Source organism: Globicephala melas, chromosome 5 (assembly GCF_963455315.2).
Source record: "Globicephala melas chromosome 5, mGloMel1.2, whole genome shotgun sequence".
Lineage (NCBI taxonomy): Eukaryota > Metazoa > Chordata > Mammalia > Artiodactyla > Delphinidae > Globicephala > Globicephala melas.
In genome coordinates this window covers 99,279,400-99,304,037 of record NC_083318.1, presented here as the reverse complement: position 1 = coordinate 99,304,037, position 24,638 = coordinate 99,279,400, and the positions used below count along the sequence as shown (strand labels likewise).

At 44.4% G+C, this 24,638-nt stretch overlaps 1 protein-coding gene across 1 annotated transcript in view; it reads left to right on the top strand.

Annotated features, from left to right (window-relative positions):
• SCD5 (stearoyl-CoA desaturase 5) overlaps nucleotides 1-16,658 on the top strand; it is a 156,789-nt gene extending 140,131 nt beyond the window's left edge. The window contains exons 4-5 of the mRNA XM_030878009.2: nucleotides 11,109-11,341; nucleotides 15,156-16,658. Of these exons, the coding sequence (XP_030733869.1) occupies nucleotides 11,109-11,341; nucleotides 15,156-15,346 (424 nt within the window). The 3' untranslated portion in view covers nucleotides 15,347-16,658. The remainder of the gene's footprint in view (nucleotides 1-11,108; nucleotides 11,342-15,155) is intronic.
• Nucleotides 16,659-24,638: the final 7,980 nt, after the last annotated feature.

Here is a 24,638-nt window from a genome sequence, read left to right as displayed (position 1 = left end):
ATCTCATTTTAAAAAGGACCACTCCAGGGACTTCCCTGGTGGCAGAGTGGTTAAGAATCCACCTGCCAATGCAGGAGACACGGGTTTGAGCCCTTGTCCGGGAAGATCCCACATGCTGCGAAGCAACTAAGCCTGTGAGCCACAACTACTGAACCTGAGCTCTAGAACCCGCGAGCCACAACTACTGAGCCCACATGCTACAACTACTGAAGTCTGTGCACCTAGAGCCCATGCTCCGCAACAAGAGAAGCCACTGTAATGAGAAGCCCACGCACCGCAACAAAGGGTAGCCCCCGCTCGCCGCAACCAGAGAAAGCCCGCGCACAGCAACAAAGACCCAATGCAGCCAAAAATAAATTAATTAATTAATTTTAAAAAATAAAAAGGACCACTCTCTAAAAAAATAGAAGGACCACCCTTTAAATTGAATTAAATTTTTCTTACTTAAATCTTAGGCCAGATCCTAAAGGAAACAGAAAATCAAAGTTAAACCACAGCATCATCAAAGAAAAAAGTAGTTACCTTACTAATATATTGGGCTTTCATTCTTTGGGAATTGACTATCTCTTTGAGAATCTGATGAAAGCTATGGACTTTGAACCCCAGAAAAATGGGAATACACAGAAGAGTTTGCATACAACTTCATGGATCCCAGATTAGGGAAAATGGTTATGTTTTCTCCTGTGATGCTCAGTTTATCTCAGATAGTGTCAAAGTGGAATGCAGTTTTAAGTGTGAAGTTTTAAGAGAGAAAGTGGACATGCAGTGACTTTGTTTCAAAATTATTTTGTAAATGATTGTAGTTGTTCATTTTTGTCATCCTATCCTGCATATCATCAGGAGTTAGTCTGTCGTTCCTATAACTTACTGAGAATGATTGATAACTAATCAGGAAGGGAGGGAGAAGAATGGGAGGGAGGAAGGGCAGACAAAGAATCCTCAAGAGAGACCCAAAATGACATCCAGTCAAATCAACTTAAATTTCTGGAGAGGACTAGAGAAGCTCTAAATATCAAAAAATTACAAAGGTGAACTGGCGCAATTGCTTTGGCCAAAGACAGATGGATGCTCATCGTGCAAGTCAACAATTCAGCTACTTACTGGGCACCTGCTGAGTTAACCAGCATTTTGTGTTCAAGGAACTACGAATGATGTGAATTAGATCAAGACGAATCCTGTCCTCCTGTGCATATTATGATGGAATCAAAGCTTTGAAAAAGGAAAAGTCCTTTTAACCTTCCTTACACGGTCTTAGCAATCAATATATGCCTGGGCATTTTTCTTCAAGCACTTCATTGTTAATGAGGTAGGAATAATGCTCTTTTATGCTAAAATTCTGAAACGATTATGTTTATCTTTTGAACCGCTGCCTAGTGAATTCATGCAAGCTGTTTGTACAAAGACAAATTAAACTCAAGTAGATGGATGCAGCTAACCTCCACATTCAGACCTCAAAAGCAAATAAAGCTGAAGTCGGAGAGAAAATAAAAATATGTCTTTTTTTCCCATGCATTGCAAGTTTCCGAAGGAGATGCTCTCATGGAGCAGCCGTTTGCCATCTCTGGTTCCTCCGTGGAAGGAATTATCCAGAAGATGAGGATTATGCATCTAGATAGTCTAATTAAAGATTTTCTTCTACAGGTATGCTTATCATGAAGTAGCACAGGGGAAGTGATGTCAAGACTAATTGAGGGTCAAAGACAAATCTGGAGTGATTAAATTTTCTGAGAATACTTCAAACGCGGCCATCATGAACACTTTCACTTAAAGACACTGAAGCACTGGAGAGGCAGACTCAAGGACACAGCCGCAAAGCCTGTTTTCAACTGAAACAATTCAAAGAATCTGGAAGATTTTCTGAAAAACTCCAAAGAGCTTCCCTATCAGCGGGCTTCCATCTTCAGATCTGCATCCAAACGAATCACATATTCCACCTCCTGTGGATGATAACAGAAGAGACAAAAGAAGAAGGAGAGAATGGTCCATGCATTTACAAGCTGCCAGGGCGGATCATCTGTCCTCTAAATTAATGTTTATGGTAAGCACCCAGATAATTTTGGCTGGTCCCCTACAAGATGCAAAAACTGTAGGGAAGATGAATTTCGCTCGGCTGTAAGTGAAATCACAAAACCAAACATATTTAATCAAGATGCTAGTGACAGCTCATCGCTCATCATTACGACACATTTGTGGGCTATAATTTCCCTCTCACCCACTGTATTTGCTTCTTTTCACACTTCCTGAGGCTAGCCCTGCTTGGAAGTCAGCCGGTCATTTCCCCTTCCTTCATAATCTAATCGATTTCACTCTCAAGATCTCACACACCAGCAGCTCCGGACTGCTGTGCTTAGGGTTAGTTAGTCAAGCAACAGGAAATGCTTGCAGACAGAGAACAGCAATTTCTTTTTCATCTAAAGAAAAATGAGAGTTTTAATATGCTTATCACACCCAGGTTTGAAATATATATATATATATATGAAATCCCAAATTCTTTCTTCTCCATAGAACAAACTTTTGGTCTCAAGCCTGTCTTTAATGTTTCATGTGATCCAGTTTATTGGAATAAGCATATTCTTCAAAGCATTGAAAGGTTAGGGCCCATGTCAATATCTGTGTCCTCTAATCAAAGCTTACTTAGATGGGGGCATGGCGTGATGGTATTTGATTGTGTGAAAATGGACTTCTTATCTTCATCTAAATGCTGAAAACGATCTTCCCACTGTGGTATTGGTATCATGAGGAATTGTGAGGTGGGAATTGAAAGGTTTCCAACACCCTATTCTTATAAGCTGTCACCTTAAAGCTCTAGGAAACTGCTCCAGAGTTACCTGTAAAGTGAGCTTGAGTGCTTTGGCTTTTGTGATTTTGGCTTAAACATGTGGATCTCTGGTTTCAAATCTGTAAAGGAGAACTACACTTCCCTGGGTCGTTCTCAGGTTCATACCGCCCCTTCTCTCTTTCTTTACCCCTTTCTTTTTCTTTCTCACTTGATAATTTTAGGAGGCTTCTTCTATCTCCTATCTTTCCTATCAGATAACTCCCATCTGAGTGTTCACAGAAAGGAAGAAGCCACTCACATTCCAAACCAGGACCAAACCTGTTAGACTGGCTGTTAACCTTAAATACTGCCAAAAATTTACCGTATTTGGCAGCCCAGAGAATAACCTAGCAGCGCATGCTCAGAAATCATTCATTTAAACTGGAGGTAGGTAGCCTCACAGTGAAACCTGTTGGAAGCTGGGAGTTGGGTCCCAATGAGCACAAGTGTCTTTCTTCGAGGTGTTGACTTTTATATACACAATTAAAAGCAGGTGGAACGTTTATTGTGCAGTTTGTGGGGGTTTTGTTTGTTTGTTTGTTTTGGGAAACCTTGGCATCTTATCTCTCATACTTTGAGCCCTACTGAAGTCACTGTAGTGTTTTTATTTTCCTGAGAAGCTGAGAACTCATCATTGACTAACCATTCAGAAAAAAGAAAAAAGGATCATTCATGTAATCATTCCACAAATATTTAGGAGTGCCTGCTATGTGCGAGTCTCTGTGCTAGACTCTGAAGAGTCTGGCTTTCTGCTGGACTCTGCAGGCCCTGCAGTAGATCCATGTGGCAAGACAGGTTACCCAGAAGCTGCCTCCAAGATGGATGTTACATTGTAGGAACTTTATTGGAGATTACTGGAAGGGTCATTGGGGTCACCACCTGTGGAAGAAGGGACCGAAACAGGATTGAGCAAGGGAAGAAGCTGAGCCTCAACTGATCTCAGTGGAGGCTTCAGCCAACCCTGTAGGGGCTCTGAAGTGGAGATGACTTTCAGAGTCATGATGAGTTGGGGCAATGGGACCTGGCCTGGGTAATGGACTACTGCCCTTATAGGTCAGTCACTGGATGGGGTTGTTGGGAGAGGACGTGACCTAGGGCAAGGCAGAGGCAGCACTGCCATCCACTGGGAGATGAAGCCCTCTGATCCTGAGAGGAGATCTGGATGGGACATCACAGTGTCTACTACGTTATACCAGAAGGCTTTCAGCTACCCCACAGGAGATCTTGACCTCTTGACCTGCCTGGCTTGTCTCAGACTAAGACCTCAGGGATAAAGCCACTCTAGGGTTGGTTAGTTTTGTGGCTCAAGAGCCTTTCCATCTTTCTGCTCCGTCAACCTAAGGGGTCTACTTTTTTCTGAGCCTTCTTCCTGTCATAGTCACGCATGGCTGGAGCAGGGCCAGGAGTCACTGTGAAAAAAGAGATGCCATCTTTGCCTCTGAGCTCTTTCTGTTATCAAGGAAAATATTCCTTCATCTCTCTCTCTCTTTTTTTATTGCCGTAAAATATACACAACATAGTATTTATCGTTTTAACCACTCATAAGTGTACATTTCTGTGGCATTAAGTATATTCACAATGTTGTATAACTATCACCACTATCTATACCCAAACTTTTTCATCATTCCCCAAAAAACTCTATACCCATTAAGCAATAACTTCCTTCTTCCTTTCCCCTTCCCTCCAGTTCCTGTGACTTCTAGTCTACTTTCCCTTTCTATGAATTTGCCTATTCTACGTTCCTCATATGAGTGGAATCATAACAATATCTGCCCTTCTGTGCCTGGTTTATTTCATTAAGCATTTTTTCAAGTTTCATCCATGTTGTAACATATATCAAAAAATGGTTCCTTTTTATGGCTGAATAATGTTCCATAGTATGGATAGACAGCATTTTGTTTATCCATTCATCTATTAAGGGACACTTGGGTTGTTTCTACATTTCGGCTATTGTGAATAATGTTTCTGTGAACATTGGTGTGCTGATACCTGTTCAAGTCCCTGCCTTCCAACCGTCTGAACAGATACATAGGAGTGGAATTGCTGGATGTTTCACCTTCTGAGAAACTGCTTTATGCAGCAGCTGCGCCACTTTACATTCCCACCAATGATGCTAAGGCTACCGATTTCCTTACATCTTCACTAACACTTATCTCCCTTTAAAAACTTGTAACCATCCTTTCCCTCATATCTTATTGGCCACTACTGCCCAATTCCCAAATTTATTATTGGCAAAGTGAATGAGATCAACGTTGACTGCCTGAAACCAATCAGGACCCATGTCCCCAGAGGACATGGCTGCAGGGAGGACAGTTGGGTATCTGAACAATATCAGGGCATTTCAGCAAGAAAGAGAGGGTGGGGTGGATTATAGGGAGGCCGTGATCAATGTTTGCAATGGAGAGGCTTTAAAACTATCAGTGCCCAGGCCACAAATTTGGATTCATTTGGATTCTGTTGGTCTACAGTGAGTCCCCAACATCAGTCGTTTTTAAATGTTCACCCAGTTGATTCTAATGTGCAGTTAGGGTTGAGGCCACTGGTCTAGCAGGTGAGACTGCCCGCTAAGCCAGCAAGTATTTATGAATACTGAGAGTTGAGAAGTACAACATGCTGAGGCACCCTGCCTGGTCCAAGGGGACCATGGAAATCCCCCAAGAGGGAAGAACATTTAGACTGATAACTGAAAAAGTCAACTCAGCCAAGCTGGGGGAAGAGTGTCATAGATACAGGGACAGAAAGAAGGTGGTGCCCAAGGAATGGGAAGAAGCTCAGTCTAGCTGGAGTGGACAACGTATCTATTTCTGACCTTGAGGAGACAGTATTTTTACTTAAAGATGTGCAATTCATGAGGCAAAGCTAGATTACACACTCCAACCCAGTTTACCTCTCCCCTATGACCTTCTCCTGGTAAGCTAAGTAGCAGGTTTTACTTAGAGGGAACAGACAATTAGGTTTAAGAACTGAATTTGAAGCCTGCCTATGTTCTGCACAACCAGTGTGGCCTTGGAGAAGTCTCATGACCTCTTTGGATCTCCGTAAATGTCCTACAAAGGTGAGGTTATGGGCTTCCCTGGTGGCGCAGTGGTTGAGAGTCCACCTGCCGATGCAGGGGACACGGGTTCATGCCCTGGTCCGGGAAGATCCCACATGCCGCGGAGCAGCTGGGCCCGTGAGCCATGGCCGCTGAGCCTGTGCGTCCGGACCCTGTGCTCAGCAACGGAAGAGGCCACAACAGTGAGAGGCCCACGTACCACACACACACACACAAAAAGGTGAGGTTATAAAAAGTATCTCATAGGACTCTTGTGGAACTCAAACGAGAAAATATATATATGTATATATGTGAGTGGCATGCATTCATACACTAATGCATTCCAAATATCTCTTCCCATCAAAACCTATCTCTAGATAACTTCTGAACTCCAGACCTGTCTGTTGAGCTGCCCATTTGACATTGCCCCTTGAATGTCTAATGGGCATCTGCCACTTGACATGTCTAAGACTGAGCTCCTCCATCCTTCCCCATATCAGCTAATGGCATCTCCATCCTTGGTGTCACCCTTGACTCCTTTCTCTCCAACATCCAGTCTGTTAACAAGTCCTGTCACTCTAGTTTCAAAATATATCCAGAATTTGACTGTTTCTCACACCTGCCACCACTATCCTGGTTCAAGCCAATGCCCTCTCTTGGCTAGGCTTTGTAGCAGCCTCCTAATTGCCTCCTTGCTTCTGCCCTCCCCTGCAGTCCCTTCTCAACACAACACTCAGAATGATAAGTCCAATCACAGCACTCCTTTAATCAAAACCTGACCAGAGCTCCATCTCAGTCAAAGTGAAGGGTGAAACCCTATGATGACCTACAAGCCCTTCCATGATGTGGTCCATCATTATTCTCTTATCTCCTACACTTCTTCCCTTTGTTCATCTGCTCCAGCCCCAACGCTCCTGCTCTTCCCAGAATGTGCCAGGAACATTCCTGCCTCAGGGCCTTTGCACTTGTGGTTTCCTCTGCCTGGAATCCTCTGTCCTATTTAGCCACATGTCTAACTTCTCACTTCCATCAAGTCTTTACTTAAAAGCTACAGTGTGAGGAAGTCCTTCCCTAGACACCCTATTTAAAATTTCAACACCTGCCCTTGATGTCATATTCTCCTTCTTTGCTTTATTATTTTCTGTAGTATTTACCAATAGCATGCTCTATATTTTATTTATTTATATTGTTTATTAGCTTTCTTTCCTACCAGAATATATATATGCATATGAGGAGATATATATATATATATATAATCTCCCTACCAAAATACCCCTGCTCCCCAAGGGCAGGGATTTTTGTTTGTTTTATACACTTTATATCTCCAATGTTAGGACAGTACCTTGCACATAGTAGGCACTCAATAAATTTGTCAGTACCGCATTTTACAAAAGAGAAACCTGAGGTTCACAGTGAGGTTCACTGTGATTAAATAATTTACTCAAGATCACACAGAAAGACAGTGGCAGAGTTGGGTAGTTAACGGTTCTATGATGCTTTACAACATAAGAAGCCCATTTAGCAAAAAGAGCAGTATCAGTGGCCCCTCTCCAGTCTTCCTCCCTACCACCAGCTAAAGAAAGAAAATATTTCAATGAGGAAGGATTAGGGGTGGAGACTTTGTGGTGTTGCCCTGTGGACCCTTGGCTAGGGCGCCCAGATTTGAGTGTTCTTAAGCAAGGAAGCAGGGGAGCCATCTCAGAACTTGTTCTGAGGCAAGAAGGCCAGTGACTGTAATTAAACGAAGACCAGGGGGAAGGGGTACTCGGCTGCACAGGAAGATATGCTGAGTCCATTTGAAATGGTTGGGGAGATTTTTTTACACAGTTATCAGCATCAAGCCCTGTCTCACTGGCAATGCCACCCAGACTCACTGTGCCACCTAAAAATTCCTTCCTCTTCCATCCATTGCATTGAACACACAAAGAGAAACCCTAGCAGAATACAGGCCGAGCAGTCAGAGAGCAACCCTATAGTTAGATCTGCTAAAGCTTTGTTGGAATGAGGGCAGTGATTTTTAAAGAGCATCTTGTTTTGAGGAAGAGAGGATTTGGTGGGACAGTGGTTGTGTTAGCAGGCAAGGCCTTTTTCTCCTCCCACTTGGGAAGCCCCATTGCTGGCCCTCTCCCTCCACGGGGACCCAGCCCCCTCTGGGAAGTGGAGCTTCTAGAACCAGAGCCCAGGCAGGCAGAAGGCTTCCCTAACAGTTCAGAAGGCGGAAGAAGCGGCAGGGCATGAGTGGAAGCCGAAGCCTGCAGACTGCAGTCAAACCAGAGGCGGCGGATTCCATAGGGTCGGGGCAGAGCAGAGTCAGAGCAAGGGCCGGGGGAACCATGGCCCCTCTGAGCTACAGCATCCTCATTGCCAGAGTGCGTCCATCCTGAGTCTGTGGTGAAGAGTAAGTGAGAGAAAGCCTGTGGCATGCTTAGCCTGGCATCCAGCACCGAGCTAGCTGTCAGCATGTGATTTCTGTCTCCTTTCCAGGGGCAAAATGAGGACTAACAGAGGCTCTTTGCAAAGGTACTGGGTTGCAGCCCAGAGAGTGGAGGGAGAGAAGGAAGCACTTAAGTTGCAGAATGCCTCTGTGGGCAACGTTCAGCTGCTTCCTGTGCTCCTTAGAGGTGCCCTTGAGGAGCAGCCGCAGCAGGCCGTCGCCTCTGGGCTTCCCTTCAGAGCCTCTGCCTCTTCACAGGCACTCACACCAGTTCCCAGGGCCCTTGGTCAGGGCCCGTGTGCTTCACCCAGATGCCCTCTTCAGCTGATGCCCCCAACCCTGGCTGCTGTCCTTTCTAGGGCTTGCCCTTGCCCACATGTTCACCCAGCCCAGGAGGCACCCTGAGGCCAGTGGCGGATGATGAGGTGATACCTTACAATTTGGGACAGCTCTAAAAGAGCCATCCGGCTCTACTGGATCTGCTGGAGCTCACTGTGGGTGAGCTTCTGCCTGGGCCCATCCTGCCTTCCTCCCTTCCTCGTAAGCATCTCCCAAAAACACACTCCAAAAGCCTTCTGCGCGGGACTCCCGGGAGCCCAACCTCAGACCACCAGTCCCTCCACTGTCTGTTGTCTTTGCCCCTCCAACCACACCCTCTCCTCTGACCTCCTGGGCACCCTCCTTCCACTAAAATGCAGTCATATTGTACGCCAACGACTGGAAAATGGGTGTTGAGGGGTTAATATGTTGCCCAATAAAAACAGTGATAATTATATGGGAACCAACCTTCACATGCAGCTAGCAATCTGCGAAGCACACTTACACACATGATTTTTTGTTTTTTTGCGGTACACGGGCCTCTCACTGTTGTGGCCTCTCCCGTTGCGGAGCACAGGCTCCGGATGCTCAGGTTCAGCAGCCATGGCTCACGGGCCCAGCCGCTCCGCGGCATGTGGGATCTTCCCGGACCGGGGCACGAACCCGTGTCCCCTGCATTGGCAGGCGGACTCTCAACCACTGCGCCACCAGGGAAGCCCCTACATACACGATTTTATTTGCAAAGCAGAATAGCATGATAGTCTCCGAAGTGCTTCTGCCTGGACTTGAATCGTCTTGTAACCTTGGCCCATCTACATAACCTTTGCAGTGCTCAATTTCCCCATCTGTAAAATGAGGATATTAATGGTCCCCTGCTCCTAAAGTTTTTGTTAGAATTAAATGAGCCAGTACATGGACAGGTTTCGGAATAGCCGTGACACACAGTAAGCACATAGTATGCATTAGTTATTAGTATTTGATCCTCACAAGAACCCCAGGAGGTATTATAATTACTGCCTGTGTTGGACACCTCTCACGCACACCTCGTACTCTCAGCCCACCTTTTCACTCCAGCTGTTCCTGCAGCCACCTGGTGGCACAGGTGTAACCCAATGGCACCTTGCTCAGCTGTACTGCTTATTTCTTACTTCCTGCCCTGACTTCTCTGCCACCATCCCTTGAGATGCCCGTGGACCACACTCAGCCATTCTGACCCAAGCAAACTTGGAAGTGTGAGAGAGCTGACATCCCATGGGGGCCCTTGGACCAAGGAAGAGTTGGAGCCAATGGGAAAACAGTGCCTTCTCTCATTCCTTGAGAGAATACTTCTGAGGTATAATGTGTCCCATCAAGGTCCAAGTTCAGTTGCCTGTAGCAGTGGGCACCCCCATCTTGACTTTCCCTCCTTTCGTTTCCCACTTCCCAGCTGCCTATTCCTGTTACTTGAGCTCACTTTCCCCAATAAACGACCCACATACAAGCCCTTGCCTCATGCTCTGCTTTGGGGAACCATCTAGCTGTGAACAAGAGGAGAGTAAAAGAATAAAAAGAGGCTTGTTTTGCATCCAGAATCAGATCTGGGCTCAAGGCCAAAGCCTTCCACCTCCCTAGTCTCATTTCCTCACGCTGTGCTCCCTCCAAGTTCATACATGTGCATCTTAACAGAGGCCTCCCAGAAGCTTGGTCAGTTGAAGGCAGGTCAGGGAGGAATCAGCTATGAATGGGCAGCTTTGGACATTTTCATTTCAGAGCCTCTTTCCTGTCCCTGCTTAGAGCTGGTCCTACATAGCTGGAGGTTTCACCTGACTGGGGCCTGGGGCAGAGACTGTGTCAAATTTGTCTCTGTACCTCTAGTACTCAGGGCCTGGCCTACAGGAGGTGCTCAGGGAACGTTTGCTGTATGAACAGACCCAGGAATCCAACTATTGATGGTTTCTTTACAATTTTTACTTTTTATGTGGCTGTGCCTGTTCCTATACTTAGTTTATTTTTAGCTGGTTTGGAATGTAATCTCAAAGGGACAGAGAACATTTTAGGGAAGGGGTTGTTTACCTTTTACTAAGCTAAGTTAGTACAGAATCATGTGCCTGAAAATTATTCAAGGAATACAGGATATTTCTTGAAATTATTGAAAACAACCTGATTGTCAGGTTGACTGACTGATGGAAGAAAGAAAAGCTGTTAAAAAGCTGTCCTTCTGTGGCTTGGAGGACAAATGCAGCTTTAAGATGCATGGGTTTCATGATTTTATATTGAAATTCTGAAGTATGCTGTGGGGCCTTCCACTTCCTATCGCTTCTGCCTGTCCTAATTCTCAAATTTGTGTTACCTGCCTAGCCCTTGTAGGTATCTGGGTTTGTGACCCCCATACAGAGTGACACACAACAGGGCACAAGAGCTGAAGGAGTTGAGCAGTGCCACTGCTGACTTTCCCTGCAGCTTGCTCACCTATCCCTGCCACCATCAACAGGTGCCCAATGATAGCATGACATCCTGCCTTCCAGGTACTACAAGATCAGCGTGGTGCTCATGTGCTTCATGGTCCCCACACTGGTGCCCTGGTGCATCTGGGGAGAGAGTCTGTGGAATTCCTACTTCCTGGCCTCCATCCTCCGCTACACCATCTCACTCAATGTCACCTGGCTGGTCAACAGTGTCGCCCACATGTACGGAAACCGGCCCTATGACAAGAACATCAGCCCTCGGCAGAACCCGCTCGTCACCCTGGGTGCCATCGGTGAGTATGGGGTGGGAGCCAGTGGGGGGAGTGGCAGTTCAGATCTTCTAGGCTTCTCAGTGGTTTTGTGGAATCTGTAAAGAGAGGCAATGGGGTGGAGTAAACTGGGATGAACTTGGGCTTTGGCGTTAGAATCCGAGCCCCTTACTCTCTCTGATTTACAGTTTTCTTACCTGTGAAATGGGAACAAGAATGTCTGCTTCATAGGGGTGTTATGAGAATTAACTAAGATACTATACATAAACTGTTTAGTACAGTGCCTGGTACATAGTAGGTGATCAATAATTAGTAGCTATTTATTTTTACCATGGAAATTTTCCTAAAGGAGGAGTAGCAGTTGATGTCGCTCTCAAACTGCCCTGACCGCTATAGCCTCAGCTGTCCATCATTTGGCTGACCTTAAAAATAAATTAATTAATTAAAAGGCCTGCAAACAGAGGGATGGGGAGAATCAGGACCTTGTCATCTCGCGGTACCACAGAATGGTTAAGAGCAAGGCTTCTGGAGTCTGACAGGTTTGGTTGAGTCTTGGTTCCTCCACCGTGGGCAAGTTATCTAGCTCCTCCATACCGTGTGTTCTCATCTGTAAAGTGGGGATAATATATAGTAGCATTGACCTCCGCCTGGGGTCGCCGGAGGGTTAGGTGAGTTAATACATACTGTTTGCAGCAGTGCTTAGCAGGAAACAAGCCTTCGGGGATGTTGTTTTTCTTACTAGCCGTATGGTCTTAGGCAGGTTACTTGTCCCTTCTGTGCATTTCCATCCTCATTTTAAAATGGGGATAATCGGGCTTCCCTGGTGGCGCAGTGGTTGAGAGTCTGCCTGCCGATGCAGGGGACACGGGTTCGTGCCCCGGTCCAGGAAGATCCCACATGGCGCGGAGCGGCTGGGCCCGTGAGCCATGGCCGCTGAGCCTGCGCGTCCGGAGCCTGTACCCCGCAACAGGAGAGGCCACAACAGTGAGAGGCCTGCGTACCGCAAAAATAAATAAATAAATAAATTTTAAAAATGGGGATAATCATAGCAGATAGCTTAGCTATGTGAGGATTATAGGCATTAATACCCTTTGAAGAATTTAGCATGGTGGCTGGCACACAGTAAGTGATTAATAAATGATAGCTGTATCTTGATAGAAGCAACTCAGTCTCCTGGGTAACCTGAGCCTTGAGTACAGAGATCAAACCCAGGAAGAGAGGTTCCTGCTGTTAAGTTGAAACAGTCTCTGCATCCCTCTGCCATGGGTCTCTGCCATCATGGTGTTAGGGTCACCCATTTATTAAGACCCCAGGGATCTTGCGTTGACAAGAGCAATATAAGGTGGAATAAACACCAAATTTAGCTATGGGAATAACTGGATAAGCAGAGAGAAAAGTGTAAGTTTCCTGATCCCTCCTATTGTTTTCTCCTCCTCTCACTCTTCATCTTCTATAAGAACTGTAACGAGGGGAGCCACATCCAGTGGTAACTCTGAGAGCAGCCGAAGAGTGGGCACTCTGGGAATGTTACCATCTTACATAGGGGATGGTGGGCCAGGGAACCCAAAGAATGAGGCCATGACACAGGCCCTGAAGAACTGGGTGTTGGTTTGAAGCTTGTCCAGGTCAATACTGGACTCTCAAATCAGCTTTCTTGATAAAGGTCCTTGGAAGACTCTTATTACACCCACTGTATGATAGATGGGGGAATACATCCAGAGTTCTTAGAACAGTGCCTGTATCTGAAAATAGGGGAAAACTCTAGCACTCTAGTCTAGGAATGATGGGGTGGAGGGCCAGGTTAGAAAAGACCTAAATTAAACAGAAAATTGCAGACAACAGACTGATCCATCTGATATACTCATTGTAGAGCAGAATCTTTCAAATGTGGTCAATAGAAGAACTGTATGATGACCAGTAGCCACTTAAGAATTAAAGGAGGAATCTGGCAGTTCCTTGAATGGTTAAAAATAGTTACTACATGACGCAGCAACTCCACTCCTAGATTTATACCCAAGAGAAATGAAAATGTATGTCCACATAAAAACTTGCTTATGAGTGTTCATAGCAACATTATTTATTTATAACAGCTAAAATGTGTCCCTCAACTGATGAATGGATAAATACAATGTGGTATATCCATACAGTGGAGTACTCTTCAGCAATAAAAAGAAATGAAGTACTGATATCTGCTACAACTTTGAAAACATTATGCTATGTGAAAGAAGCCAGTTACAAAGGATTACATATTGTATGTTTTCATTTATATGAAATATTCAGAATAAGCCAATCTTATTGGCTTAGTATTAGTAAAAGTGAGAAACAGAAACAGTATATGTATAAATATATGCAAATAAATATATACATAATATTGCTCATAATCTCTCTATATATATACGTATATACAGAAACAGTAGGATATCTGTATCTATATAAATGTAGATGTATTCTGTTTGTGCATGCGTGTGTGTGTGTGTGTGTGTGTGTGTGTGTGTGTACGGCGGTGGGGGCAGCGGGGAGCGAGCAAGAGAGAGAGAGAGAGATTTATTTTGAGGAATTGGTTCATGTGATTATGGAGGCTAAGTCCCACCATCTGCTGTCTGCAAGCGGGAGACCCAGGAAAGCCAGTGGTATTAATTAAGTCTGAGTCTGAAGGCCTGAGAACCAGGGGAGCTGATGATGCAAATCCCAGTCAGTGGGCAGGAGAAGATGAGATAGACGTTCAATCAGTGAGTCAGGAAAATGGGAGCAAATTCCTCCTTCCTCCACCACTGATTCTATTCAGGCCCTTAAGGGACTGGCTGATGCCCACTCACATTGAGGAGGACCATCTACATTACTGAGTCCACTGCTTCAAATGCTAATCTCATCCAGAAACGCCCTCACAGACACACCCAGAAATAAAGTTTAATCTGGGCACTCCTTGGCCAGTCAAGTTAACATGTAAAATTAGGGGCTTCCCTGGTGGTGCAGTGGTTGAGAGTCCGCCTGCCGATGCAGGGGACATGGGTTCGTGCCCTGGTCCGGGAAGATCCCACACACACACACAAAAAAAATGTAAAATTAACCAACACAGAGAAAGAAAGAGGGGCTGGAGGGAGGGGAGATGGTTAAGGGCCAACAGCTAAGGGGAGTGGGGTGTCTTTTTAGGTAATGAAAATGCTATAAAATTCATTGTGGTGTTGCATGCACAGCTCAGTGAATACACCAAAAGCCATTAAATTGTATTCTTTACATGGGTGAATTGTATGGTAAATTATATCTCAATAAAGCTCTTTTTTAAAAAGAAAACAAAGAAAGAAGCTGTGAGACTTTTCCTGAAAACAGCTTAGTGGGGGGAAAAAGTAAGGGAGGAAAAGCTATTCACTGTGAGGGGTAGAATAATATATAGGCAGATTTTGGATATTTAAAGATCCAACTCCTTAATTCACTCACCTATCAGAATGATTATCATTTATCTCTTCCAAGCTCTTCCAGGAAGTCTTCCTTTAATTACTTCAATCCACAGAGGCTATTTTCCTTTTATGAACATACAGCAAAATGATGATCTGTTATCAGCCATTTGGCATTTAGCTTAAGAAGTACAGCTCTGAAGTCGTGGGAGCATGTCACCAATCCACAGGGAAAATTACTCTTGATACTTTGTGCTGATTATTGTTATTTTTCTGTTCCTATTGAGTTTGTCTAGCCAACTGAGTGAATGCTTCCTAAGGGCAGACAGCAAGTCTTCTGCTCCCCACTGGAGCCTGACACAGTGTCTTGTAATAAATGAGTGATTTTTAGAAAGCTCTACAGAGAGATGCTGATTGGGTTATTTCAAGCCCACTTTGTCTTCCAGGTGAAGGCTTCCATAACTACCATCACACCTTTCCCTTTGACTACTCTGCGAGTGAATTTGGCTTAAATTTCAACCCAACCACCTGGTTCATTGACTTCATGTGTTGGCTGGGACTGGCCACTGACCGCAAACGGGCAACCAAACCGATGATCGAAGCCCGGAAAGCCAGAACTGGAGAGGGCAGCGCCTGACCCTGGAAGTGCTATCCACATCCGCTGTCAACGCCTCGGTTCATGGCCTTTGTTACTACACTTCTCTTGTTCATTGGATCGTGGGAGGGGGTACAGGGTGGGGAGGGAACGGAGTCTACGCGGTTTGGGAATTTTTTGTTTGTCTCAAACTAATGTCAAGATACAACTCTCAATGAAAATAATTTTTTAAAAGTCAGTGTAACTATGATTTAACACTAGAACGTAGACATGTGATTTAATCGCTGTAGCTACAATATGTCAAACATACATCGTCATGTGCTTGTACGAGATGTTAACCCTGACAGGATGAAGGAATTTAATATTCTTTCAGTGCGATTCAGGAGAGCCTTGTTTTCTTTTTCTACCAGTTAACCCAACATTATTTTTAAACAGGCTATCTGAAGGAGCAGAGAGGCAGGGTAGAAGACAAAAGAGAGCATCTAAATCGTAAAGAATGTTTGTGTTTTGTAATTACTGTGTGTTTGTGTGTTGTTATTTTTAAGGAAGAGAATTGAAAACGTAAAAAAATGAGAGCACAGGAAATGGCTCTCTTATTTTTTTGCCCTGTTTCCAGCTTGTCAATGCTCCACTGTCTTTGCTTCAAGAGATCTATCTGTTCACTGCTCTGCTAGTTTTGTGTCCCGTGCTGTACACCCAGCTGACCCTATAAGTCAGTGCCTGTTTTAAGTGTTTGATTTTGTTCTCTTTGCTATTGTCATTTTAAGGTGTATAACTCAGAAGTGCCAGACATCAAATTAAGCTCAAATGAAACTCTCATTTAAATGTTTAGACACCTAATTTATATTCTAATTGATCCCAGCCACTGATGCATGTACTTTACCTACTTCTGCTAAATAAGCATATTAATTTTCTACACCAGGCAATCAGATCTTAATAACCAATAGTTATCTAGAACTCAGTGTCTACAAATGTTTCACCTGCATGCAGCCTTCACTGAACTTGCAGCAAGACATAAAGTGACCATTATGTAGCTTCTGGATTTAAGAAAAATTTGTGTGTTAAGTTGCCTTGTAAAGAGCATGCCAAATTAATGGGACAGCGTTCCGCTTTGTGTTAGATGTTAGAGCAAAAGAAAGCCTTATAGTGTTGGCATCAGAGCACTTCGAACATAGTGCTTCAAAGATAGGGAAGATGTAGGGTTTAAATTTAAATTTTAAATTTTTGAAAAAGAAGTGATGCCAATAAGAAATTGTCATAATAAACTACTTCATCCAGCAGGTGTTTTTGCCATTTATAATGTGTAAACTATGAGTGATTTACAATAAATGATTATGAATTCATTGGTGTTCTTGACCAGACACTTAAATCTTTTTTCTTTTTTTAATTCGGCCGTGCCGCACGGCATGTAGGATCTTAGTTCCCCTACCAGGGATCAAACCCGCGCCCCCTGCAGTGGAAGTGTGAAGTCTTAACCACTGGACTGTCAGGGAAGTCCCCGACCAGATACTTATATCTTGTTGGAATGTCCCTCAAGGGTGCCTGATGCTTTATGATGATCACATACTTCACATTTGAGTTGGGCTCTGGGCTAACAGCAGCCCCTAAGACCAGACCTTTCCTATCCCATCAGCATAACCAGAAGGAAAGTCAGCAAGTTTTATGTGGAATGCAGAACCCCCAGTGGTATCATTTCTCACTCACCAACACTGTCGCTTGTACTGCTTCCAGCTGACCAATGAGAACCCGACACCTACATGTCACTCAAAAGAGCATGAAGAATACTTTCCTCCCCAGAGCCCTGCCAGGCCCCCCAGCAGTGACCAGAGGAGGGGGAGATGGACTCAACTTCCACTCCAACCCCACCTCTCTCAGCTTTGCCCCTCCATGTGCTGCCTCACTCTTTGCCCATCTTTTGTCCCAAAGCAGCTGTGCCCCTGCCATCAGCTATAGACGTCTTAGCCTGTCTGCAGTTGAGCGGGAGTCCAGCCATCGGGGGGTGCCGGACCGGACTTCACTTGTAAGGACACCTACAAGGCATTTTTCAGCTGCTTTTGTATTCCGGTCACAGATTGCTAAGACCTTGTGTGAAGTGTTGGTAGAGTGTAGATGTATTCCAAGATGAGTTTGTGTCAGCCTGAACTAAAATGACCCTGACTGGGAAAGTTTCTGTGAACATTTGACCCCTAAAAGTACTAAACTTATTTGCTTGTCCATTAATAGAAAAGGTTACATTTGGAACAGCTATTTGGAATCTTCTCACAAAAGGAGGCTGTTCCACAGCTAATCCAAATAAATCCAGAACCTCACTCCTCTGAACCTGAGTGCCACGTCTTTATCGGCAGTACCCATGAATGAGATGACAGCGATGATGTTGATGGAGTGGATGAACTTTAGAGCATGCTAGAGTCTTCCATATTCATATCCCCTGCATGTCTCAGCAGCATCTAAGAGTTCAGTTTTCTCATCTGTAAAGGGAAGGGATGAAACCAGACTGTCTCAGGTGCCACCCAGCCCTAACATGCACTGGCAACAGCAGAGATGGGAATATACCTGCATTCAGATTTCAAACACCTCTCAAGTTACTGCCTTTCTAGGACCTGGGAGGTCAAAATTGAGGGGAAATAATTGAGTCTGAGTGGGAGACCACTGTGTGAGGCCAAAAGGATATGTTCTCGGTAAAAATAGTGCATGTGTCTCATTTATTCCCAAATTATGATGAAGCAATAAAAATAAATATAATCCATGAAAAATAACTTAATGAAAGAAAGTACTCCAGCTTAGTGAAGTAGTAGAAATAGTACTGGACTCAGAGACCTGAGTTAGAATTCTCTTTTTTTTCCCACTGAGATGAACTTGACATATAACATTATATTAGGTTCAGGTGTAGAACTTTGTGATTTGATATTTGTATATACTACAGAATGATCACCACAGTAAGTCTAGTTAACACCCATCACCACACATATTTACAAATCTTTTTTCTTGTGATGAGAACTTTTAAGATCTACCCTCTTACCAACTTTCAAATATACAATACAGTGTTATTAACTCTAGTCACCACGCTGTACATGACATCTCCAGGATTTATTTAGCTTATAACCGGAAGTTTATACCTTTTGACCACCGTCACCCATTTCCAACACACCCCTCAGCAATCTGTTCTCTTTATCTATGAGTCTGTAGGGGCTACAGACTCATAGATAAAAGATAAAAATTTTTTTAGAAAAATTTTTTCTAAAAAAAAATTTTTTAGATTCTGTTATACATATAAATGAGATCATACAGTAATTGTCTTTCTCTGTCTGACATATTTCACTTAGCATAATGCCCTTAAGGTCCATTTATGTTGTCACAAATGGCAATTTTGAATTCTAACTCTTGGTCTAACTTGCTGTGTTTTTAGGCTGACCCACATGGAAGTGCCATTTACTAACCCACTGTGCCTCTCTGAACCTCAGTGTCCTAATCCACAAAATAGGAACAGTAACACTTATGCATCGGAGAAACCTGGATGCCCTGAGCACAGGACCTGGCGCCTCGTAGACCCCCAGGAGACATCCGCTGGGGGTGCGTGGCTGTCCCAGTCACTAGATGAAAACCAAGATGGAACCAAATAACTGCAGACTAGAAATGAGGAGGACCAACTTCCAGTTCTGGTTTTGCTCCTAACTAGCTGGATGGTGAAATGTAGCAGAATATGCCCAAATCTGCCAGTTTGACATAAGATTATTTTGAGTTAAAGCCACTTGAAAAACAGCAGATGCAAGCAGTGTGCTCTGACTTCCTTTTTCCTTCCTAAAAGCAGGAGAGGAAACTCCCGTGTGAAAGATACCCTCTCTGTACCAGGAGGAAAGAAACGTTCTTATCTCCATAGACAGGGAACAGGTACCAAGAGAAATCAGTACAAACAAACCTTGTTTAAACAGCCCTTATCTTGCTTGAGCTTCCCCATATACTTTAGTTACTTGTTCACAATTACTACTCTTCGTTCAACCTAGTATATGAGCATTTAGACCCAACCACTTTGGGGGGTGGTCTTCATTTTTCTGTGAAGGCTCCCATGTCCATGTAATAATAAAACCTGTACGCTTATCTCCTCTAAATCCATCTTATGTCAACTTAATTCTCAGGCCCAGCCTGATGCTAAGAGGATAGAGGAAAAGTTTTGCCTCCCCTACAATGGCTCTAACCTCTCAGAGCTTCAGTGTCCCCTTCTGTAAAGGAACCGACTGGGCTGGGTTATCCCGTCCAGCTCTGCCGTTTTAGTAAGTCTGTTGTCTCTGTGGACAGCAGAGACAGCAGAGGACAGGACCGCAGAGCCTCCGTCCAGCCTGGTGTGGGTCCCTCTGCATCTCTGGCTTCCTTCCTGCACCTTCAAAACCCCATCAGAGGACAGGTCTGGCTTGCAATGTCCTTTATGCTTCCATCAGCTTCCTCACAGGATTCAGAAAGAAAAGACCAGCTGACAGCACCCGAGCCGGCTGGGTTGTGAAGGCTTTGCCCTGAGAAGGTGCCCTTCCTCACAGCACTCGCTGAGGAGGTACCCTTCCAGACCTACAGTTACTAGGGGAAAAGTGACTGTGCCTTCCACCATCTCTCCAGATCCCTACAACTCAGGGTTCACCACATCAGCCTCCCCTCCCCACCTCCCCTTTCCTCCCTTCCTGTCACTGACAGAAATCTCCGAAGTTGCTTTTCTAATAGAAGCGCCAACTTCTGGGCAGAGTCATCAATCCCTCCCCACCCTGCAGTGAACGAACAGACAAAGCCACTGGGTCCCACTGGATGGGGTGTGGTTGTGTTTTTATTACCAGATTTCACTTAAGCCTGTGCTGACAGCATGTGGATTGCGGAAACACAGGAGCTGTGTGTAGACAGGTGCTCCTTTCCTGGGCTGTATGAGGACACTGCATGTGAGGGTGAGGCCCCTACAGGTACGCGGTGTGATCATTGTGATCATTGGTTCGTGATGACCTGGACTGCTAACTGGGATATCCAAGGTCTCAAAGCAAGAGCGAATGAGCAGTGTGGGCGATGGCGTTCCAGCTCCAGCACACAGGCTTCTCACACCTGATGGGGAGGGGATGGGAAGACCCACATCAGCTCCTTCCTGGCCCTGCAGGTGCTGCCCGTGAACACATAAACAGCTCCTTGAGAGCCAGCAGGACTCCCTTCTGGGGACTCAAAAGCACTTAAGAGCGCCTGGCATCGTAAGGTGCTCATTCCAGATGTGCCAGGCAACGAGCACATCTATTTGCACTGTTCTCTACACCTCCTGCTAGGCTGAGCTGTTTGTAACACACAGGATCCAAATTCTTAGAGTCAGCTTGTTAGAATCCATACACAGTCGCACCATAGCCAATGGAGGCAAAACAGGAAAAATGATCTGCAAGTGGATACTTTGGGCTGGATGGTTTCAAAACATTATTTTAAAAGTGAAAACCTTGATTTTGCCCCGAGGTGGGAAATTTTTAAGCAATGATACATTGGAGACTTTTCCACCACCTGTTTGTTCGGTTTGAAGCCAGGGACCCGGATCCGTTTAAAGACACCGAAATGGACAGGCCATTTCAATGTGGTTGTTTAAACATCGCTTGACTCCTTGGCCCACATTTATACAACCCAGAGGTGGTTAGACTGTTAGCTGGGAGTGAAACAGCCTAAGGAAAATATGCAAAAGTTCTGCTTCTTCATCCATGATATGTAGGAGGTAGAACAAATGATTGCTTACATCCCTTCTAAGATCACAAACTACAGGAATCAATAGCAAGCAGGCTTAGGAAATGCTAGATTCTGCTTTACCCAAGCAAAAGGTGTGGCCAGAAACCATCCTAGCTATGTATCCCTAGAAAAGAAGAGAAGAGTCTCAAAGACAGAGCATCACTCAGAAAACTGACCCTCTGTTGAAGTCCATATAAACAGCTGTCGGTGGAGATCGTTTTGTTGATATTCATGGGACGTCATTTCGATGGCTAGATATTTCTAAACAATCTTGGGGGGGGTTGTTTGTTTTTTTTTTTTGCTTTGTATTGTTTTGTTTTTTAAGTTTTCATCTAAGAGATGTCCTTAAAATGATCATAGCTGTGTACAGGAAATTGCAGCTTTATAATACTTGGAAATGGTAACATGCTTCAGAATAAGGTCACCAACCATCACATGCCGCAGTGATTTGGCTGCCAAAGCTCCTCACTCCATGTCAGAACCGGGCTGTGTGCATAAAGCTCAGAGATCATTTAAACCTTCCAACCAACTTGTCTTGGTTAATCTGATTGATATACTGTCTTTTGTTGTAACAGTGTGTTGTTTTTCCATTTCCTTTAACTTCAGCACTGCCACATAAGAGAGAAAGAGAAAACAGAACAGCTTGAAGAGGTGTAAAAATATAACGACTCTTTGAAAGTATGCATATTTACCTTTTTTTTTTTTTTGCTACTCTCTTTTCATTTGTCTTTTCAGCTCTAAATAGGCAAATGCTCCTGTCTCGTGGATATACAGCACTTAAGTGTTACTTCTGAGAAGAACATCCCTTATTACATTTTCTAGGCCAATGATTATCGTGCATTTTTAAAATTTCTTGTGCATCAAGAAGGAAATCAAATGAAAGCACATCAAGCTTGAAAGACCACTGGTGGTACCATAGGAACTTAGCAAACCAGTCTGCAAATGACACCTCGGATCACCGCAATTTGGCTCAGCACACCACCTTTAGAAAAATAATGGGCAAAGAAGGAAGAAAAGAAAAAGAAGAAAAAATCTTCATGAGAAAGGTATTTTCCCAAACTCCACATAGTTTTGACCACATTTGGCTCAATTTTCTGAAACTATTACAGCTGCAGCTATAAAATGATAGGCAAAGAATTCACAACTCCCATTTAAGAGACATGCAGACCATGCCCGTCTTAATCACCAGTACTTTCCCAATGGGCAGAACTGGGCCTGAGGTGGGAGGTGCTCCATAAATGTTACTGAATGATTGGATGAATGATTGGATGAATGAATGGATGCAAGGCAATGCAATGCAGAGAGAATCTAGTATTGCTGTGTCTTAGGTTTGTAACTCATTCCTTTGTTTGCCCTGTTAAAGGTGAAACCCCAGTCAGGGAGGCGCAAGTCTGTCTTGTGCACAGTTGTATCCTAAGCTCCCAGGAGACAGCTTACCATGTAGCAGGACCTCAACATTTTTGGTTGAGCTGTCATCGTTTGTGAATACAGGTAGGACCCAGCAATCCAAACCTATTAAAAAAAATAACTTAGAAGACAATTCTTAATTTTACAGAAGTGTTTCCTTTCATAAGCAGGCCTTAGGATATGTGTCAACTTATAAAAGTCTTCACCAACTTTTAAGAAGCACATAGGCTGGGGGACACAAGATACACCCAAATCTATGAAGACTGTCCAATCACAGAGCCACTTTGAGAGGGTCAGTATTAGAAAGCTGTACTTCCCCTCTGAGATGTCTCACACTAAGCCACGAGAATAAGATTATGCTAAGTGAAACAGGTCAAGACTGTTTTATGGGCTGAGTTTTGTCCCCTCAAAAGCATACGTTGAAGTCCTAACCCCCAGTCCCTCAGAATGTGACCATATCTGGAGATAGGACCTGGGAATTTCCTGGCGGTCCAGTGGTTATGACTCTGTGCTTCCACTGCAGAGGGCCCAGGTTCAATCCCTGGTTGGTGAACTAAGAACCTGTAAAACAGGAGGCACAGCCAATAAATAAATAAATAAATTTTAAAAATGGAGATAGGGCCTTAGAGAGGTGATTAAGTCTTTCTCTGCATTTCACACTATATGCATTCTCCCCAGGTATGAGGCAGTGATTCCACCCAGAGGGCTGCCTTCTTGAACCAACATCCCATTAACTTCCCAACAGAAAACTGCACCAAAAATGTTTTGCCTTTCTTTTCAACAGTCAACAGGAGTTTACTTAGTTCCCACTATGGGGAAAGAAGTAGGACTGAGCACATCCGGGAGATAGGTGGGTATTATTTCTGAGTCTTAAGAAGGAAACAAATTCATGTGGAAAGGAAGGAATCAAACCTTCCCCATCTCCCATCCCATCATGCAAATACGATCACATCATTTGGACATTTTTCACAATTACTTTTCTAAATGTGTAGAAAAAGAAGTGACTTAGTAAGTCCTGAGCCTTCACTCAAGGATTTGACCCTGGACAATTAAGTGGGGGGTGGTAAGGGGAGATGGTCGGCATTATAGACAAAAAGAGTTACATGCTTTCACTGAAAATAGGCCAAGCATCATCAGACAATTAAATACATTATTTCCCTTTCATAGAAGCTCAAATCAAATGTCTCACTCAATCAAATTAAGTTAGGAGAGAAACCATCTGTCGGCCCCGGGTTCAGCTCCAGCAAGCCTGTTTTGAACACCATTGGCTAAGGCCTGTTTGAATCATTAAAAAATTATCTTAACTGCTCACTGCCAAAAGTAATTTGCCTAGCCTTGTCCACTCGTCAGAAGCAGAACTAATGTTTCCAGTGGTTGTGAATGTCTGTGAAATAACATCACAAGAGAAATGCCTACAGGCAGCTGGAGAGACTGGGCCCATAATGGAAAGGAGCCCTCTGTAGGAAGTGATAAGAAAGACCTAAGGGGCCAAGTGTGCAGATGGCCACAGGCCACTCTGCAAAGCAGCAAATCCTCTGAAAGATGGGCCCATCTGGGAAGTTTGGATCATACACACAGGTTTACAAGTGGTCTACGGAGTGTGACTGATTTCAGATTCTGGTTCCCTCAATGCCTCATACTCAGATGTAAGATCTAGGAAAGTAGAATAAGGTGTGTGTTGGGGGTGTGAGGGAGTGCTCTCAATCTCTCTCTCTCTTTTTCTCCTCCTCTTCCTCTCCATCACCATCACCTTCGCCATCCTCTTTCTCCTTGTTCTTCTCTCTCTCCCCATCTCTGTCTCTATCTATCTATCTCTATCATCTCTGTCTCTATCTCTCTCTCTCCCCCTCGTTCATCCACTTCCAAGAAATTACTCTTCCCCTCGTTCATCCACTTCCAAGAAATCACTCTATGTCATTTGTCCCTAAGGACCTTGCTTTGGTAAGTGAAGCTGCTGAGGGTTTGGAGACCAATGGTCTAGAAGCTGGCCAGTGACCATGGGATGAGGGCATCTGGGGAGAACACAGCAAGGCAACAGCCTTGCCTGACTCATGCCTTCTCCAAGGCTGGATTATCTCTCCCTTACAGATTTTGTTGCTCCTCTGTGGTTGCCCTCATATGCTGGAGGCACTTGTTCTCACCTCCACCCCACTCTCCGCTTGGGGAGGCTGACAGGCACCCATGATATCAGCAAGCTGCCTGG